General features: G+C 36.0%; 1 protein-coding gene across 1 annotated transcript in view; it reads left to right on the top strand.

The window, feature by feature from the left end:
- The window catches only part of LOC144433050 (uncharacterized), a 52,154-nt gene that overhangs the window by 13,928 nt on the left and 20,126 nt on the right, over positions 1 to 18,100 (top strand). The window contains exons 2-11 of the mRNA XM_078121362.1: positions 2,034 to 3,310; positions 3,603 to 3,704; positions 4,376 to 4,456; positions 6,805 to 6,900; positions 8,122 to 8,214; positions 11,603 to 12,016; positions 12,493 to 12,629; positions 13,783 to 13,876; positions 14,068 to 14,385; positions 15,601 to 16,073. Of these exons, the coding sequence (XP_077977488.1) occupies positions 2,038 to 3,310; positions 3,603 to 3,704; positions 4,376 to 4,456; positions 6,805 to 6,900; positions 8,122 to 8,214; positions 11,603 to 12,016; positions 12,493 to 12,629; positions 13,783 to 13,876; positions 14,068 to 14,385; positions 15,601 to 16,073 (3,081 nt within the window). The 5' untranslated portion in view covers positions 2,034 to 2,037. The remainder of the gene's footprint in view (positions 1 to 2,033; positions 3,311 to 3,602; positions 3,705 to 4,375; positions 4,457 to 6,804; positions 6,901 to 8,121; positions 8,215 to 11,602; positions 12,017 to 12,492; positions 12,630 to 13,782; positions 13,877 to 14,067; positions 14,386 to 15,600; positions 16,074 to 18,100) is intronic.

Raw genomic sequence — 18,100 nt, 5'->3', positions numbered from 1 at the left:
AATTCACTGGAATTGGTAATGCTATAATATAATACTGCATACTGTACATGTAAGTCACAAACTTTAACACATACTGTAGACTCTATTCAAGTGTCTAACCCCATATAATAACATGGAAGCTTTCTTGTATGACTGACCATTGACCTTTACCTAGACCTACAGGGTAGACCATCAAAATTAAGCTATTACATAGTCTGCAGACACTTTGCATAGCTCAAACACTTCAATACATAGACTCTATTCAAATGTCTAACCCACTTATAATCACATGGAAGCTTTCTTGTATGAATAACCATTGACCTTTACCTAGACCTACAGGGTAGACCATCAAAATTAAGCTATTACATTACTTACACGTTGCAGACACTTTGTAGCAATTATGTGTGGCTAATGTCTTTTAGATCATGTACATGTATATAGTTTATGAAGAACCACATAACATACATGTATTCATTATTTTTGGTGCTCATATAACTTTTTACTCACATAAATCATGTGTCTTCTAATGAAGACATTCCTTTTATAAAGATAATTAGTTCAATATATTTGTGAGATTTATTCTTGATAAACATCTAGTGACACCTGAAATGCTGAAATCAAAGAAAAACTTGGAAATTTGAAAAACAAAATGCTGTGGCTATACCTCCATATTGAACAGCTACATGTACATGTGTATACATTGTATGTCAAGAATGTTGAAATACTTCAAACAAGACATTGACTTTAAACAATGAAACATACCTGTCTTCAAATACATGTAAGTTACAATTAGTTCCAAATATGAAATTGTAACGATTGTATATTTCCTTTATTATATACTACAAAAAATTTACCTGTGCATAAGACTTAAAAGAATTTGTCACTCATTTGTCACAATGTAGATATGACAAAATGATGGTAATATGCATGAAATGGCTTGATTTCATAATTGGCTGGCAAGGTCACAGGTTGAAGTCGTAAACAGTTTGCCCTTGATTATATGATGGTAGACAAAATATTACAAATTTTGTAGCCATCCAGTCATCTTTGATAATTTGAAATGTTTTAAACAAACTGTTGCTGTTATGCATGTGGACATTTGTGCTAGGTTTAGATGAGATCTGATATTGCATAATTAAAACAATGTCTAGCTTGTCTCCACAGATTTTGTCTGAGTGGAAGGGGTTAAAAAAGTGATAAAAATGTGTATAAGAAAACAGATCACATCACATCGGTTCTTTAATACAAGTATTACTGATCACCTACAAGGTGCACCCAGTAACGCTACTCCTGCTTACATGTACATCGCTGACTTGATTAACAGTAATTTAAATCCGCAACTCGTTCACTTTGCTCGAATAACAAAAGTCTACTTCATGTACTCCGCTGTAATACATAGTCATACGGTGAGCGTGCATTCTCACGAGCAGCGCCAGTCTTATGGAACAGTATACCACTTGAACTTCGTTCTTCATCAAGTGTCGATAAATTCAAGAAGGACATCAAGACACATCTGTTTTTGCAAGAGTTTTCTCCAACTTTTTACATTGCTCTATTGTTCCTGTTCAGCACCATAGAATATTACGTCATATTGGATTTTGGCACTATACAGGCCATAACAACAACTAAATGCTAGTCTAAATCAGTGTAGTAGTAAGATAATACAGTATTATTGAGAAGGTTATGAGTAGAAAGGTAAACACAAAGATATGCTAACTACCATGACCATGCCCACAACCACCGAATAACTAGTTTCTTTTGCAAAGTTATACAATTGGTCATACTACATGCCACTGACATTATTTCTTTGGGGTGTACATTGTATCCCAATGCATATGAAAACAACATGTACTGAGTATTTTATTTCATTTCATAGTGTAAGTTTTTTGTACTTCATACAATATCATGGATGTTATTTCATTTCAGTAAAAAAACAACCCAAAAACATATCCCCCCCCCCAAAAAAAAAAAGAAAAAAAAAAGAAGGAACCCCCCACCCCCAAACAAACGAACACGCACCATCATTAAACTGTGTATTTTTAATCATTTTGCAGCAAAATGACACGAATGTTGATGGTAGGTACATCATGGTGGCCAAACAGCCATGATACATGTATTTCACTCTCAATGATCCAAAGAGACGTTTGCATCTACCATGCCAACAGAGGAGTCAAAGTGTACTTGACAGCTCTGAAAGCTTCAGATGAAGAGAAGGAAGATGCAAAGAAACATGACGTACAACTTGTACTACCCAAGCCTAATTCTTACATCAAGGATAAGGAACCAAAACTGGACTGGCTACTTTTGCATAAATCATATTATCCTCAATTGGGAAGTATCACAAACTTTGATCTCATAGTTGGTCACTCATCATTGGAGTTATCTACTACAACTGCAGCTAGAAGTATTCAGCAAGACCTCTTTCAACCAGCCAAATTCATGCCATTTGTGTACATGATTCCTGAGGAACTTCCATTGAGTTCAGGCCAAATCGAGGAAATGGAGAAAGCTGTCTTGGAAGATGCAAGGATGGCATCAGCTGTTGTGTCTGTAGGACCAAGGGTATATGGACATGTTCAGAATAAACTACGTGCCCTAACAACTAGCAGACCACATTTCAAGTACATACCATGGCCAAACAGCAGATTTGAAAGCATACAACGTACCGATGGATCAAGCTCCTCAAAAATGGAAATATTATCCATACATCGTGTACCAAACATTGAGAGTCTGGAGGAGTTTGATACTGCAGCATATGCAATGGGTAGAGCTGCTAACTTCTATAAATATGACTCTGAAAAACCCAGTTGGAAATTTAGAGGTGTTCCAGATGAGATATGCCGTAAATGTAAAGACCACATTTCCCAGACGGCAAAATCAGGCTATTTAAGCATTGTGCTGTACCCAAATGGTGATATGGACCAAATCTGTGATGACCTAAAACAGTGTCACCTTCTACTGCATGCAAAGAGGAGTGATCCTTTTGGTGTGGTTGGTCTAGCTGCTTGTGCTGCTGGTGTTCCAGTTGTCATCTCAGAACATACTGGTCTGTCAGAGTTTCTAAAGGACACTTGTCCACAGTTTGCAATGAGTCCTACAGTGTGTGAGTTTGGAATCAATGCTGATAAAGAAGCTGCCAGTGAAAAATTGGAAGCTGCTATCATGAATACTTTGAAACAATATCCTGTTGCTCTGAAGAAGGCCAAGCAACTCAAAGATGAGCTACATAAATCAGCCATGGATGGTACTATTGCTGAATCACGTAGTGAGTTACTTGATTGGTGTACAGCACTAAGATCTGACTCTGGGCCAGCTAAACAAGGAGATCATGGTATGATACTTGTATTTTACCAAAAGCCTTCACTCATATGTGTTACATGTGCATTGAATTTATTTGAAAATAATCTTTTCAGGAAAAAAATGGATTAATAATAAAATTCCATTTTATTCTCTTGCAAGGTAATAATGATGAAATTATTAGCTTATTGAGAGTAAAGACTTATCAACATTTTAAAACTTTTAGAATATCCATACACTAAATTTCCACACTTAGAGATAGAGTTGTCTTTTGTGTGCCCAAACCACTACTCTGGTATTTATGATGACTTCATATTTTCTTTTAGATGAAGGAGACAAACAAGTTGACACAGGTGAAAGTGTTTATGAAGCAAAACCTCAGCTACCTCTGTCAAGTGTTCCATACGACCCATCTATTAAACATGATGGTAAGTGACAGTGTACATATAGTTCTTAGTAAACTAGCTGTAAGCATGATTTATTGCAATTTTAGTATATGTAAGTAACATTTTGAAGTAGAGATGCGTATGAGAAATGTTACGCAATTATGACTTGGTGTCTATATAAGTTGATGTCATTTTCCACATCCACTCTTTCACGTGAAACTTCACAATTTTCGCCATTTCGTTATTTTTTTCTCAAAAACATGTGAAAAACTAGGTGGAGTCAGGTAACCAGAATCAATTATTTTGTTTAGGCATAAGGTGTCATCTTTAAGACTGTGATCTTTAGGATGTAATTATTAAAATCAAGACATTTCTGACATATAACATAAGTTTTCTTTTGAAGCTGTGAACTTATCATACTGTAATGGGAGATTTGTTTCATGTGTACTAGTATGTTTTTGTATAACATAAGTTTTCTTTTGAAGCTGTGAGCTTATCATACTGTAATGGGGAATTTGTTTCATGTATGTTTTTGAACTGGCTTATAGTTGACATTGACTTGGGAACCACAAACACTTTTTGGTTTCCATAATTTTAGCATTGTCTTGCTATTTTTAGACCATGCTCATTGCAACAGCTATAAGAAAAATAAATAAACAACAGAGCTATTTCTTCTGCTAGTCCACTTGTATGTTTCTTGATTTCTGTTGTAGACAAAATGAAAAGTGAGGTTGATATACTACATGTACCTGACTCAGCAGAAGCCCAACATGATCCACCTTTCAGACCAGATGGTAAGTATATGATTATATTAGGCTGCATTCACAAAAGAATGATTGGGGGGGGGGGGGGGTGTTTTGTTGCGACCCCATATTTTCATAAATACCCCTCTCTGCACACTCAAATAACTTTGAAGTACCCCCTACTTGACTGTAAACATTTTGAAGTACCTCCCCATACTAAAATAGCATTATGTACACACTTCTTTAATTTTCAAAAGATATAATGAAATTATGATTTAATCATGTATATTTACCAAGTATGAGATTACAAACCATGTATATGAAGTACACTGGAGAATAGAATGTTTTGTATTCAAAACAGTATTTAGAGTTCATTGACTCCCTTAATTCAACACAACACTGGACAACAGAATGTCTGTAGTGGTGAGGGTGAGGCTGTGGGTGATGATAGTGGTGAGGGTGATTGAGGCTAATATTGATTCTTAGGGGGATGGTAGAGAAGCTAAGGGTGACAGCAGTGTTGTTTATAAATCTGCATCACCTGTAACTGGAGCAGTTTTTGAAACTGTGTTAGTTAGGATAACTCGGTCTCAATATTGAAGTCTGTTGAATCACCAATATGTAAATTTATGTGTAGTTGTACACATAGAATGCAATAAATCAATTCACATTTATTTTAGGTTGCAGACCCTAAAATACAAATTCATCACATATACCTTTACATATGTTTGATTCAACACAATTCAGGTGTATGATATGACCAAGTTACCATGTATTATATTTATCAAAACCCTTGGAACTGTTCAAGTTACAATTATATAATGGGTACCACATTGTAATCATTTATGTGTCTAACAGATATCCAATGAAATTTCCAACATTAACTCTGGTCTGGAACACACAAACATATAAATACACAATTACATACACACAATACATAATACATGTGCACCCACATGTATTTACATACATATCGTACACACACACACACACACACACACACATGTACTAAGTCTTGCATACATACATACACTTGTACATACATACATACATACATACATACATACATACATACAAACATTTTAGTTACATACATACATACATACATACATACCTACATACATACAGTAACACACGCACACAATACAATGATGTACAGACACACACACACACACACACACTAGCAATAATGTATCCATTTGTTGTAAGTCAGCATTCACTTAAGAGTACATGTGCACTCAGTAAATATTAAGTGTCATAACTCAGTCATTGGCCCCATCTATACGGCACTAAAAATCCTACCTGAGGCAGGACTACGGATAGTTTGAAGCCTGTGTAGATGTAAACGTAGTCTCGTTGCCAGACTCGTGACTATCGTCCCTAATCTTTTTATGTATGTTGAGCGGCAAATCCCTCTCTTCTCGCAGCTGCACTGCTCTGCATACAAAAAAAGATTAGGGACAATGGTCACAAGTCTGGCAGCGAGACTAACGTAAATGCGTCCCGAACCTGTCCTGACACCGTCCTGACTTTGGACACCTTCAAGAGGTTTCCTGGACACCCTCCTGACTTTGTCCTAGGTACTGTCAGGACGAAGTCAGGAGGGAACGTGCAACATCTATGCCATACTCTTCATGCCTGTAGACACAAACCTATCCTACCTGAGGTAGGACTCGGCACTGCCTCAGGTAGGACAACCTACATCTAGATGGGGCTAGTGTCACAATGATACTATTTGTTTTTAGTTCGTCAAAATTCAGTCATGCTGAGTAGAATTTAGTTTAGTTCCTGATGGATCATATTCCAATTATACACTTAGCATTATCTTCATACTATACGTCTAGTCAATCCCATCACTGCTGCACAGAATTCTGTGCTCCCCCCACAGCATTCATAAACATGATGATGTTGTCACGTCCCCACATGATTTTAGTTTAAACAGACTGGAGGTGGAGTCCTGGTTGGACATTTGCATATCATAGTCAAAACCGAAACAGCTGTACCAAATGAGTATTAGTGAGCAATGACAACAGCCTGTCAATTTTTTGATAGATTACTACTTAGTCTTGCTGACATGTGCTGTTTGCGCCTAGCCCACCATGGGGTTGAACCACAATTAACGCTTTGAGTAATGGGATTGACTAGATGGTATTGTATGAAGATAATGCTAGTGTATAAATGGAATACGGTCTGTCAGGAACTAGACTAAGTAGAATTGTACACAATTTATATAATAACAGTAGTTTGTGTATGAAAAATTATAGCAATGCAAGTCTTTTAGTTATGATCTAGTTGCATGATATAATGTATTTTCAACCCACTTTCACTCATACTAGTGATATCATAATGGAGATCTTAAACCTAACAATGGTATTCTCTTGTAATGATCTTGTTATCAGGAAAACGTGCTCCACTGTACAGTAGTCAACCGCCATCCCAAACTGTCATGCCTACTAGTGAGGCTACTTTAGAGGGAGATCAGGACATTTCAAATGGTAAGTCAAGGATAAAGGAGCTACAATTTATTGTACACTTGTAGTTCGGTACCAGATGTTATACCATGCACAAGCCAAGTAATGGCTAGAAATGATTAAGTTTTGGTAAACATCCATTTGGTGGGCCAGTACAATATAGTTACTTGGGAATGGTAAATTGGAAACAAATACGAATTCAGAGAGAAACACTAGCGCTGAATAATTAAATCATTGCATGATCACGGTCCATGGTAGATGGATTGAAACGTTGCATTCGTTTAAAATTTACCATTCCAAAGTAACTATTATATTGTACTCAGTCCTATTGATTCTTGGAACCATGAACAATATATTCTCCATCCATTTGGTAAACAGCCATGAATATTAATGAGCTGTTAACATAATTAATGGGCTTTGGTAATTAGGCTATATCTTTAGAATGCACACTTCAAATTCAATAGATTTGGTACATACATTTGTGATACGAAAGCAAATCTGTCCTTAAAGTATTTCTGATGTAGCTTTTAGTTTTAATAAGGTATTTGCATATTTATGTTTTCACTAATTAGCTTATAGATCACATTGGCAATTGTGAACTGTTGGAAAATCTTGTTACGGTTTGACCTATCCCAATTTGAATATTGACCCAACAATTTAAAAGTCGCACATCACAATCAGTAGACCTCATCGTCAAGATAAATCCATGCGATCTCTTCTTAGATCAAAATTGAAATTAAAAAAAAAAAAAAATCATTCGTGAGTTTGTTGTCAGAACAAAGTGCATTCATTAACATAATTAAATGAGTCGAGAAGTATATCGTGGAGTATAGGCAAGATTTTTGCATTCAAGCATTTCCAGCATTTACCTATAGACATGTAAGACTAAATTAACGCTTCAACACTATTTCCGCTATCCTAAATGATATTTTGATCTTTTGAATTTTTGCTCTGTCCAACAAGTCTGCAATGATTGTCAGTCACTGGTCTTGAATGGCATTCCTGTATAGACTGCTATTGGTCAAATACACAATAAGATATATATAAATCATGCCATCAGTCCACAAGGTGAATCCACAATTAGGTGTCATCATGGAAATATGACCAAAAAATAAGGAATGGGGAGGGATGTCTTGTATGACGATTTGTTCAGAAATTTGGAAATAATTTTTCTTTGAATACAATTAATATATATTTATAGCGAATTGTGCTATGACATCATTTGGTTTATTTACATATGTACAGAAGGTGAAGAAGGGAATTCAGAAGAAACTTCCAACCAAGGCTCACCAGAAACCCCTGAACAGCAGCCTGGTCTTCAGTTCAATGATCCCTATGGTACGTTATAGTTTCAAATTTTTATTAAATGGGCACTTTCTGTTCTATCTGTCTGTGCATGTGTGTGTCGGTCTATCCATCTGTGCATCCATTCGTTTGTAATACGTCATTTCTCAGACATGCAATGTCTGCTTTCTTTTAAACCAGGTACAAAATGTGATTGTCATATGAGACATGCACAGAATGGATGCCATATTTGCAGTTAGCCCCTGAAAGGGTTGCTATTACAAAGGGCTCTGTCTGTCTGTCTGTCTGTCGGTTAGTCTGTACATCTATCCGTCGGTCTGTCCTTCCGCAACCCGTCATTTCTCACACATGCAATATCCGATTTCTTTCAAACCAGACACAAAGGTGACATCAAGTGGGACATATGCATGCCATTTTTTTTATGTATGCAAATATGACTGAATGGCAGCCATATTTGGAGTTACAAATGAATATTTACTGCATAACTCAAAAACGTCATTTGTCATGAGTCTCTACCCCCATATTATCAGATGAGAGCTACCCTCTGACATCTGTACATTATTTTGACTTGACCTTCAGGGTAAATTATCAAAATCAATCCAATTCCTGCCTATCACAGACATGTAGTGTTTTATATATTGCTAATTTCTTTTAAATCATGTTCACAAGTAATTTTGAAGAAAAGAAGTATACTGGTGCTTATGTAATTTTTATTGAATGGCAGCCATATTTGTACTACACAATCACTATATTTAATACTGCATAACTAAAATCTTCAATCATAGACTGTAGTCATGCATCATTGACCATCAAAATTAGGCATTACTCACATTTTTTTTTTTTGGGGGGGGGGGAGTATGTCTTCTATGAAGACTTGTTAAAAATCAAAATATTAATGACCTTTCTCAACAACTATGAAATATAGAGAATCCATTCAAGTGTCTACCCTGTTATCACTGATCAGTTACAAGCTGTCTTTCAAGACATTGACCTCTGACCTTGTCAATTGTCAAAATTCAGCCATTTCTTGCCTATCATAGACACTGTAACAGTTGTATTTATTTCTTACCAATTTCTTTGAAATCATGTTCATGTAGGTAATATAGGAGGACAACAATATAGACAAGGATTATTTTCAGTGCTCATATCAATTTTGAGCTCTGCTGAGCGTAGCTTACGGCTTAGGTTGATTTTCCATCAACCATCAACTTATTCTATTTTCTCTCAAACCCGACAATCAGAATGCTTTGATATTTGGTACACATATCCTTTGGGGGAGGCTATTCAGGTTTGTTCATGCCAAGTTTATGAGTCATTTTCTATTTTTAGGGAATTTCTTGCATATTTTTGGTCAAAATGATATTTTCACCATCTTCTGTGAAATCGGTTGTTGGATAGCTTTGATATTTGGTGATGTAATTTCTCAGACATGCAATATCTGATTTCTGATTTCAAACATGGTGCAAAGGTGAAGTGTCATGTGGGACATATGTACGTCAGTTTGTTTTTCAACATATCAAATTTGACCGAGTGGCAGCCATGTAATTGAAAATCAGCATTTACAGCATAATTCAAAATTGTAATACACAGACATTTAAGTATCTACCGCCTACCCCATATTCATCATGTACTACAACAAGCTATCTTTTGAGACAATGACCTTTGACCTTGACCTTCAGTTTCAACTGCCAAAAATTAAACATATTTGATGTCAGTTTCTTTAAATCATGGTCACAGAAGAAAAGATATATACATGTACACAAGGTTCACTGTTCATGTCACATTTTAATGAATGCATGGCCATAGTTGGAGTAACAATTTATTCAATACATAGAGACTCTATTGTCTAACACCATAAAATCACATGCAAGTATTCTTTGTAAAACAAAGACCTTTGACCTTCACCTACAACCTTCAAGGTCACTTTAATATTAAAATTAAGGTATTTCTTGGATATTGCAGAGTCAGCAGCATTTATGTGTGGCCAGTATCTTTAAGGGAATGCCAGTCATAACGGCCCGTGACCATAACGGCCTTTTACCAAAACGTCCCGTGGTCAAAACAGCCCATTTTGGAAAACCCGGTGGTCAAAACGGCCCGTTTTCGGAACACCCCTAGTCAAAACCTGTAACATTCTGTAGTCAAAAACGGCCCCTTTTGTGAACATCCCGTACTCAAAAACAGTCTGAAGCTGGTGTTCATTAGGGCATGGAAGGGATTTATACTTCCATGATTAGGGTATGCGGAAGATACAAGATCGGTCGCCCGACCGACCTGACCGTTTCGTGCTTGGTGGAATGAGGCGGCATTTGTGGTAGTCAAAACGACCGGTAGTTGATGTTCATTAGTGTACACGGAAGATCAGTCTCCCGTTCCGTGCTTGGAAGGAGATACGGCATTTGTGGCATGGTTTCCCGGGAAGATGTATCCTCTCGGTCGGTAGCAGGTTGCCAGAGACGGTCTCTGCTTTACCGTTCTCCCGATGTCACCCACATGTGCATCGTTGGAATTGGGCAACAGCGTCTTGAAAATAGACAGCCGGCGAAACGATACTCTTGGTCAAACCATTTTAAGATCAGGGTCATTGGATTGAAAAGTGAATGAAGGAATAAAATATAGTAACATGTTATACAAGTCGTCGTCTGTATTTTTACTGTCCGCTGAGTATCATGTCTTTAATTCAAATCTTTGTCATTCGTGTTTTTTTATTTGAATAAAACAATGTGTTCGATGCGACTGACGAAAACTTTGACATTAAAATCCCCTGACACTGACGAAGTTGAGTGGTATAACCCAAAGCTTCTGTACACCGTGCATGCTGCATCTATAAAGTTTTCGTTGTGACCTTGAAGAGTTCAGTGAATCACATTGGACCACTCCGTATTTGCTAAGCCCATTGAAACATGATGTGACTCTGTTGTATATGCTTGTTTGTTGTTCCAAAACGGGACTTTATGACCACAGGTCGTTTTGGTTAAAGGCCGTTTTGACTACGGGCCGTTTTGACTACGTGATTTCCAAAACGGGCCGTTTTGACCACCGGGTGTTCCAAAAACGGGCCGTTTTGACCACGGGCCGTTATGGTCACGGGCCGTTATGACTGGCTACCCTTTAAGGTAGTACAGAACAAGAGATACATGTCTATTAACATTTCTTTCCAGTCTTTTACCTTGTTTTTGACCTTCAGGGTAAATTATTGATATTCAGCATTTTTCTGCATAACACAGACACTTTTAAGCATTATATTTGTTGTCACTAATTTATTTTAAGTCATGCCACAATTCAATCACAAGTATTTGACTCGGTGGGGAGGGGGTGGGGGGCACTATGTTTTCTACAAAGACTTGTTTTAGAATACTTGTACAAATAAATACTTCAAAAATATTACGTTAATGTCACATTGGTTATTGTTTTACAACAGGTACTTCTAGCAAGATAGAAATGAAAGTGAATCCAACTGAACCTACTGAATGGACCATGCACTCTGGAAAAGAAGCAACATTGACAATGAAAGACATTGATGGTTGTCTAGAGCAAATAACATCACTGAATGATCTTCCTCTGGTGAGAGACCATGTAGAAAGTATGGAAGGACTAGAAGTGGAAAAAGTGGGGCAAGGCTGTTTATCAGTGGTGTTGGACTGCTCAAATCTGGACTCACTGGAATCTCTTTGGCAAGATTATAAAAGTGGAAAACTGAATGGGCTGTTTGAGAAAGATATTATCACTGAAAATATCCTTGAAAGATCAAGTGCAACTAGGATACCATTACAGACAACTATTGAAAGATGGCAGTATGAACTGTGTAAGCTTATACTTACAAGAGATCTAGAAGGTATGATGGAAAACAATACATATTTTCAAGCACAAATCAAGTATAAGGTTTAAGAGCACTTGCAATATGTCTTGGCATATATAAGACTGTCATATACATGTACTACGCCAAACTCCTATGCAGCACTACCGTTAAAAAGTCGAAAGAAAGTTGCGAAAAATGTGACGTAAACGCTCCTACATGGCAAATGTGGTCATCATTGAAGGCAGTGGTGAATATTACTGTATCATTGTATTTTTTAATAACTACTTAACGTATCAGTATTTAGAAAGGTACTACATTGAGTGCATTGTTGAAGAAAGTGGACAATCAAAATGAATGTACCATAGGTGTTAGTGTCAACAATGTGACGGTTAAGAAAAAGGTTACGTGCCTCAAAAAAAATGTATGTTCAATTTTTAGCTGAATTGTTTATAGTTGCAAGGTGATAGACAAATACCATACCTTGTCAAATTTTTAATTTCATGTACATGTAGATGTGCCTCAACCAAAAGAGAAGAGCTGTGGTATCTGTGGAGAAAACAAAGAGCTCATCACCATTAATAAGGAAGGCACATGTGCTTCTGGCCTGTCAACCGAAAGTAGACAAAGCACTCCTGACCTACCCCATAAGGTATGAAATGTGTTAACATGATCTGGGAAACTTTGTCAGTGTATCCATCAGTCATCACATTCACAACCATTTCAAGTCAGTTTTCAACTTAGGCCATAAAAAAATTGTGTGGTTTCGATTATGCTCAATTTTAGAATAGGGAGGGTAGGTAGATTTTTTATTTTATTTTATTATATTTTATTTCTGTGAATGTCTTAGCTGAGATTTTCCATTGTTTTCCAAATGGTCTCTGTGTTATTTATTTCTTCCTATCAGATATAGAGCCATTACAGATTGGAAGAAGGGTTTAGATTGTCTTCAGTTTCCACATCCACTATTTCTTGTGAAACTTCAATATTTTTGTAATTTTTTTTTGGAATACGTAAAAAAGTAACAGGTCGGCAGTGAAAAGCTAGGTGGGGGTCGGGTACCAGAACAATTTTTTTAGGCCTTAGTCTGGTACAGAGATTAGATTTTAAGTGGAGACCACATTCATACATATTCTTTTAGTAGACTTGATCCATTTTGGCAGTACCTATTATCGTGTAAAGTCTGTACTGTATATTTTAGGGACTATTCCAAAAATAAACTTTGGAATGACTAGCCACAAACCTATAGACAAACAATTTCAAGATATTTATTAATAGTCAGTTGTGCACTTTAATTGCAAGTGTTATCTTGAAGCCATTAGTTTTATGGTTACTATAGACTGTATAGTCATTCTCAAGCATCCTCTACATTGACCCAGCTTTTTCACATTCTTAGAAATACACCATTGTCATCACCAAGGAAATCAGTTGTAACAACATCCAATTGATAAGTTTCACAACACAGAGGGCGCCCTCTTGTGACATGCATGTTAATACTCCATATGCTTGCTGTGATGGTGCTATCATACACTTTAATACACTTTATAGCAAGCAAGGCATAATGTTAGTGACATAACATTCACAAAGGTTAAAACTTTGCTACTACAATGTAAGTTCATTAAATCTCATCTGTATACAATGTATTCTCAACTTTTACTTCATATACTTGCATCATGCTTAATCTTTTTGTCTACATATTATTGTTGTTGTTGTCTTTTTAAACCTGCTTGTAAACATACAGATGTGCATGCATGTAGTGTGTTGTCTGCCCAGCTTATTGAAGAATGTTTTCATTTGATAATTAGATTATTGCCAAAGAAGAAGCCCAACATACAAAGGACAAGATTGTTGATGCAAAGCAAGCAAAGAAGAATGAATGTGCTGCTGTACGGTCTAAAGGTGAATGGAGTCTTTTCTTATAATCCACAAACAAGACAAATGTTTTTAGCCCAGTTGAACCTTAGAGATGTAAATTATTTAACTAAGTAATATATTCATTTCCGTGTACATGTACAGTCAATTTTAACCTCCATAATTTATGATATGAATGTACACATTTCAACCTGTTTTCTCCAATACAATCATTACAGGAACAGTCCTTGCTATCATATCAATTGACCCTGATATGTTTGACAAAAGGAAAGTGGAAAAAGTTATCAGTAAGATCCACAATGAAGCTGTGAAAGCAGGGCAGAACTACAAAGTGAAAGCAGAAGGAGTTGACCAGGTGGCTAAAGAAATCAGAAATGTTGCAGTCCTTAAAACAAAGTCTGGAGGCCTACTCAGAAAACTTATGAGTGCCAAGGCAGGAATGTTATCTTTGCTTGGTATAAAGAAATTACTGGTATTGGATAGAAATCAACACCACTGTATAAGTGGAAAAGTGATACACAGGCACATCATTGATGGTAAGTATTATGCCTATTGGATAGAAATCAACACCACTGTATAAGTGGTAAAGTCATATACAGGCACATCATCAATGGTAAGTAAATGCCTATAATAGCCCTCAATTGCAATTATAACATGAGACATTATTTCTAGATATTTCCCCCAAAATTTTTTCTCCGTTCAGCAAAGGAAAATATGAGTGACCTAAAGTCATAGTATGAGTTGCTAGACGAGTAGTGACAAACTGTAGGTCACAAGTATTTTCTTGTTAATATGCATGACATTGTACATGTACACTTGCAAACAGTTTGATGATATTCATCTTCTGTGAAAAACATCAAACCAAGGTACTTGACTAGTAAGACTTTAGTTGTTATCTTACATGTCACAGAATCTATTGATATAGTAATATTATCATACCTATACAGTTTAATAAATACCTTGACTGTGAATGCTGCTTTGTAGTATAACTATTGACTGTGACCAAAAAAGTGTACAAGTCAATGTGTGTGTAAGCTAAAAATATTATTGTGCATAATAATCAAATAAATCTAAAGAATATAGTAGAAAGTATGACTCTTTCATCAACTTGTAACTTATTTTGACTATCATGTTCATTTCACAAGTATGGTAGTGCTATACTATGGGGATACAACTATAAGTTATTAATATAACACTACTATATTAATGGACTGAGATGTAAGTTAGAATTATACCTCACTTATGCTACAGCCACTGTTATTGGTAGTGGCCCGCCAAATAAATTGACATGATATGACATGATAATGAAGCAGCTGATATAACCCTGTCTGTTTTGATGTTACCCTATTATGTCATTTGAATGACTGTGAATACTTTGTATGCACGAGAAATTGATGTTGACAAGTAAAACCCAGAGGTAAAACCCAACAGGATGTTAATGTACCTATAGCAAGTATTAGCTTAACATTTAATTATAACACGCTGAGAATTATATAGCTATTTTTATGTATACAACTGACATGACCATGACAGTATTAAGATGCAAGGATGGCCACTATGATGGTTACTGGTAGGGCTGTAATGAGTCTTCCAAACTACATTTACAAAACAAAATGTACTGCTAACAGTAAATTTTGTCAAGCCTACACAGTCGGTGGCAACACTTGCCTCAACTCTGACAACACAACTTTGAGTCAGCTTTATTGTTGAGTCATCCTAGAAACAAATAACATGTATTTTACATTTCACAGATCTTAACAGTGATGGTATAGACATTGACAGCAAATATGCAGACACAAACAGTGGAAATCTCAGAGGTGTTCCGTTGTTGACAGATGCAGTATCTGAAAAAGAGTACTTAAGAATGATCAGAAACCTCACAATAGAAAATGGAGAATTAAAGAAGGAGAAGGAATCATCTAAGGTAGTAATGAAAGTGTCTGTAGGTCACAAAGACTTTGAATTGGAAACAAGGAAAATTCTACTAAAAGATGCACAAAAGAAAGTAGAAACTTTATCAAGACAACTGGCACAGTCTAAGGTACAATCTACACAGGATGATGAATTCCTCTCTCTAAAGGTGAAAGAGCTACAGAATCTAGTAGACCAGAAACAGCAAATGATTGATGAGATACAGAAAGATATGACTAAATGTCAACAACTCCTATCAGATTTGTTTAATATGGTGAAAAGGTACACTTTCAAAAACCAACCCTTAACAGAGGTAAGTATGGAATATATAACTGTGATAAACATATGATACAAAAATCTAAGTTCACAGCATATACAAAAGTCATATAAGGTTGAAAACTAGTCTTTTTACTTACTATATTAAATACTGTGTGTCTTCACTGCGCAGTTAAAGAGTGTTCTAATCTAGTGTAGAGAGTAAACACTCACTTGTGAGCTGTATGCACTTAATTTTGTGGTTTTGCATATTGGCATTCACTGTTATTTTTGCCTATATCTAAAGGAAAATGGTCTGTAAAGGGACTGCTTTATTTGTCGCAGTGCTCATATGGATTTCTAAATCAATTTATGACAGTGAGTTTACCTATTTTTAGCTCTGCTGTCAGCGAAAGCTGAAAGCGTAGCTTTAGGTATAGGTTGTATAGAGAGTAGAGTGAATCATAGGTGTCCGTCAAACTTTTATATTTTCATTATCTTATCCGAAAGTGACAGTCAGAATTCTTCTATATTTGGTGTGCATGTTCCCTTGGGGAAGGCTATTCAGATTTGTTCATGCCAAGTTGATCTGTGCCATTTTCAATTTTTTATGATTTTTTTTCATAAAATGTCATTTTCATCATCTCCTTGAAAACTTCAAGTCAGATTGCTTTGATATCTGGTGTGTTGATGCGCAGGGGGTAGCTTACTTAGATTTGTTAATTTCAAGTCAGCACGTCTTCTTTTCTATTTTTGATGATTTTTTTTTGTAATTTAAAAAAAAATGAATATGTTAATGAGCATTATGACCACCGCCATATTGAAAATCAGTCCGCAAGACTTTAGGTAAACTGCAACTTTTCAAAAGACTCTATTGTCATCAAACAATCAATGTAATATGTGCTGTAGTCTTAATTCTATGCATTGTGCGCCCATCAAATGACAAATATTTGTTCTAACAGGGTTGTAAACTTCAAATCCAAATTCTCCACCCTCCTACAGAATGGTTCATTCCAGTATACGCACCTCAAGATAAAGTCACTTTGAGAAGTCGTGCATGCCTGAACTGAAGTGTATGGGACGATTTTTGACAGAGTCAGTCGTCAATAAAAACGATAATACTCTTTCTAAAATTATCACATTTTGAATGGGAAAGTACTTTGTGGTTCATTTATGGAGTTTTGTTTTTGTACGATAAATATTGGTGGCAAAATTACAGCGTCAAAATTACCAATGTGAGTTTCCGTACGGCGACAATCCCAAGTACCCGGATGCACGAGGGACTAACCCGGAAGCAAGTCGTTGCCAGCCATACGTTACAGTGGTAACATCGTCCGAGAAATCGCTGCGTTCAGAGTGTCATTATTCACAGAATTGTTTTTTTCGAGTGAAAACCCGTTTTGAATTGTATAACTCTAACAAATGAAAACATGTCAAGTTATATTTTGAAAGTTGTATCACTAGTTTGAGACGATTTCCTCACGTACTATCGAGGCTTGGACCTTACTCCAGTTCAGCGGGAAGTTTAGCCAGTCCGATAATTCTTTCTGGTTTAGTTTACAACACCTTTGATCACACAGATTTTGTTTTTGTGATGAAAAGAAATTTTAAAAAAAAGATCACTACAACCATTTCGTTGTGTTTTCTTTATGAAAGGTAATCGAACATGAACGAGTGTTACCACTGTAACGTATGGCTGAGAATGACTCTCTTCCGGGTACTTGGAAACTAAGATGGCGATTAATACATTTCTTCCCTATATATATCTACTACAACTAGTACAAGTTGAATGTTGTTGACTTGGTAAATTTGTTAGAAAATTGAAATTCAAATTGCCTCAAAATTATTTTAGATCCCTAGTTTATTTCATTCATCATTAACATTTTCCAGGGTTAAAGCTGTAAGACACTGGAATTATTTATAGCCAACCTCAAAATCCTCTTTTTTTTCTTTTTCTTGTGTGCATTTCCCAGTCATTTTTTTTCAGAGATTTTGTGCAATTTTTCATAACAGTAGATTTTTGTTATAAAATGGTGACTATGGTATAAAAGTACAATACATTACCAACTTCTGTGTAAAATGTGT

The sequence above is a fragment of the Glandiceps talaboti genome, chromosome 3 (genome assembly GCF_964340395.1).
Source record: "Glandiceps talaboti chromosome 3, keGlaTala1.1, whole genome shotgun sequence".
Taxonomy (NCBI): Eukaryota; Metazoa; Hemichordata; class Enteropneusta; family Spengelidae; genus Glandiceps; species Glandiceps talaboti.
Note: the sequence above shows the minus strand (reverse complement) of the source record. Positions and strands in the feature narration are given on the sequence as shown.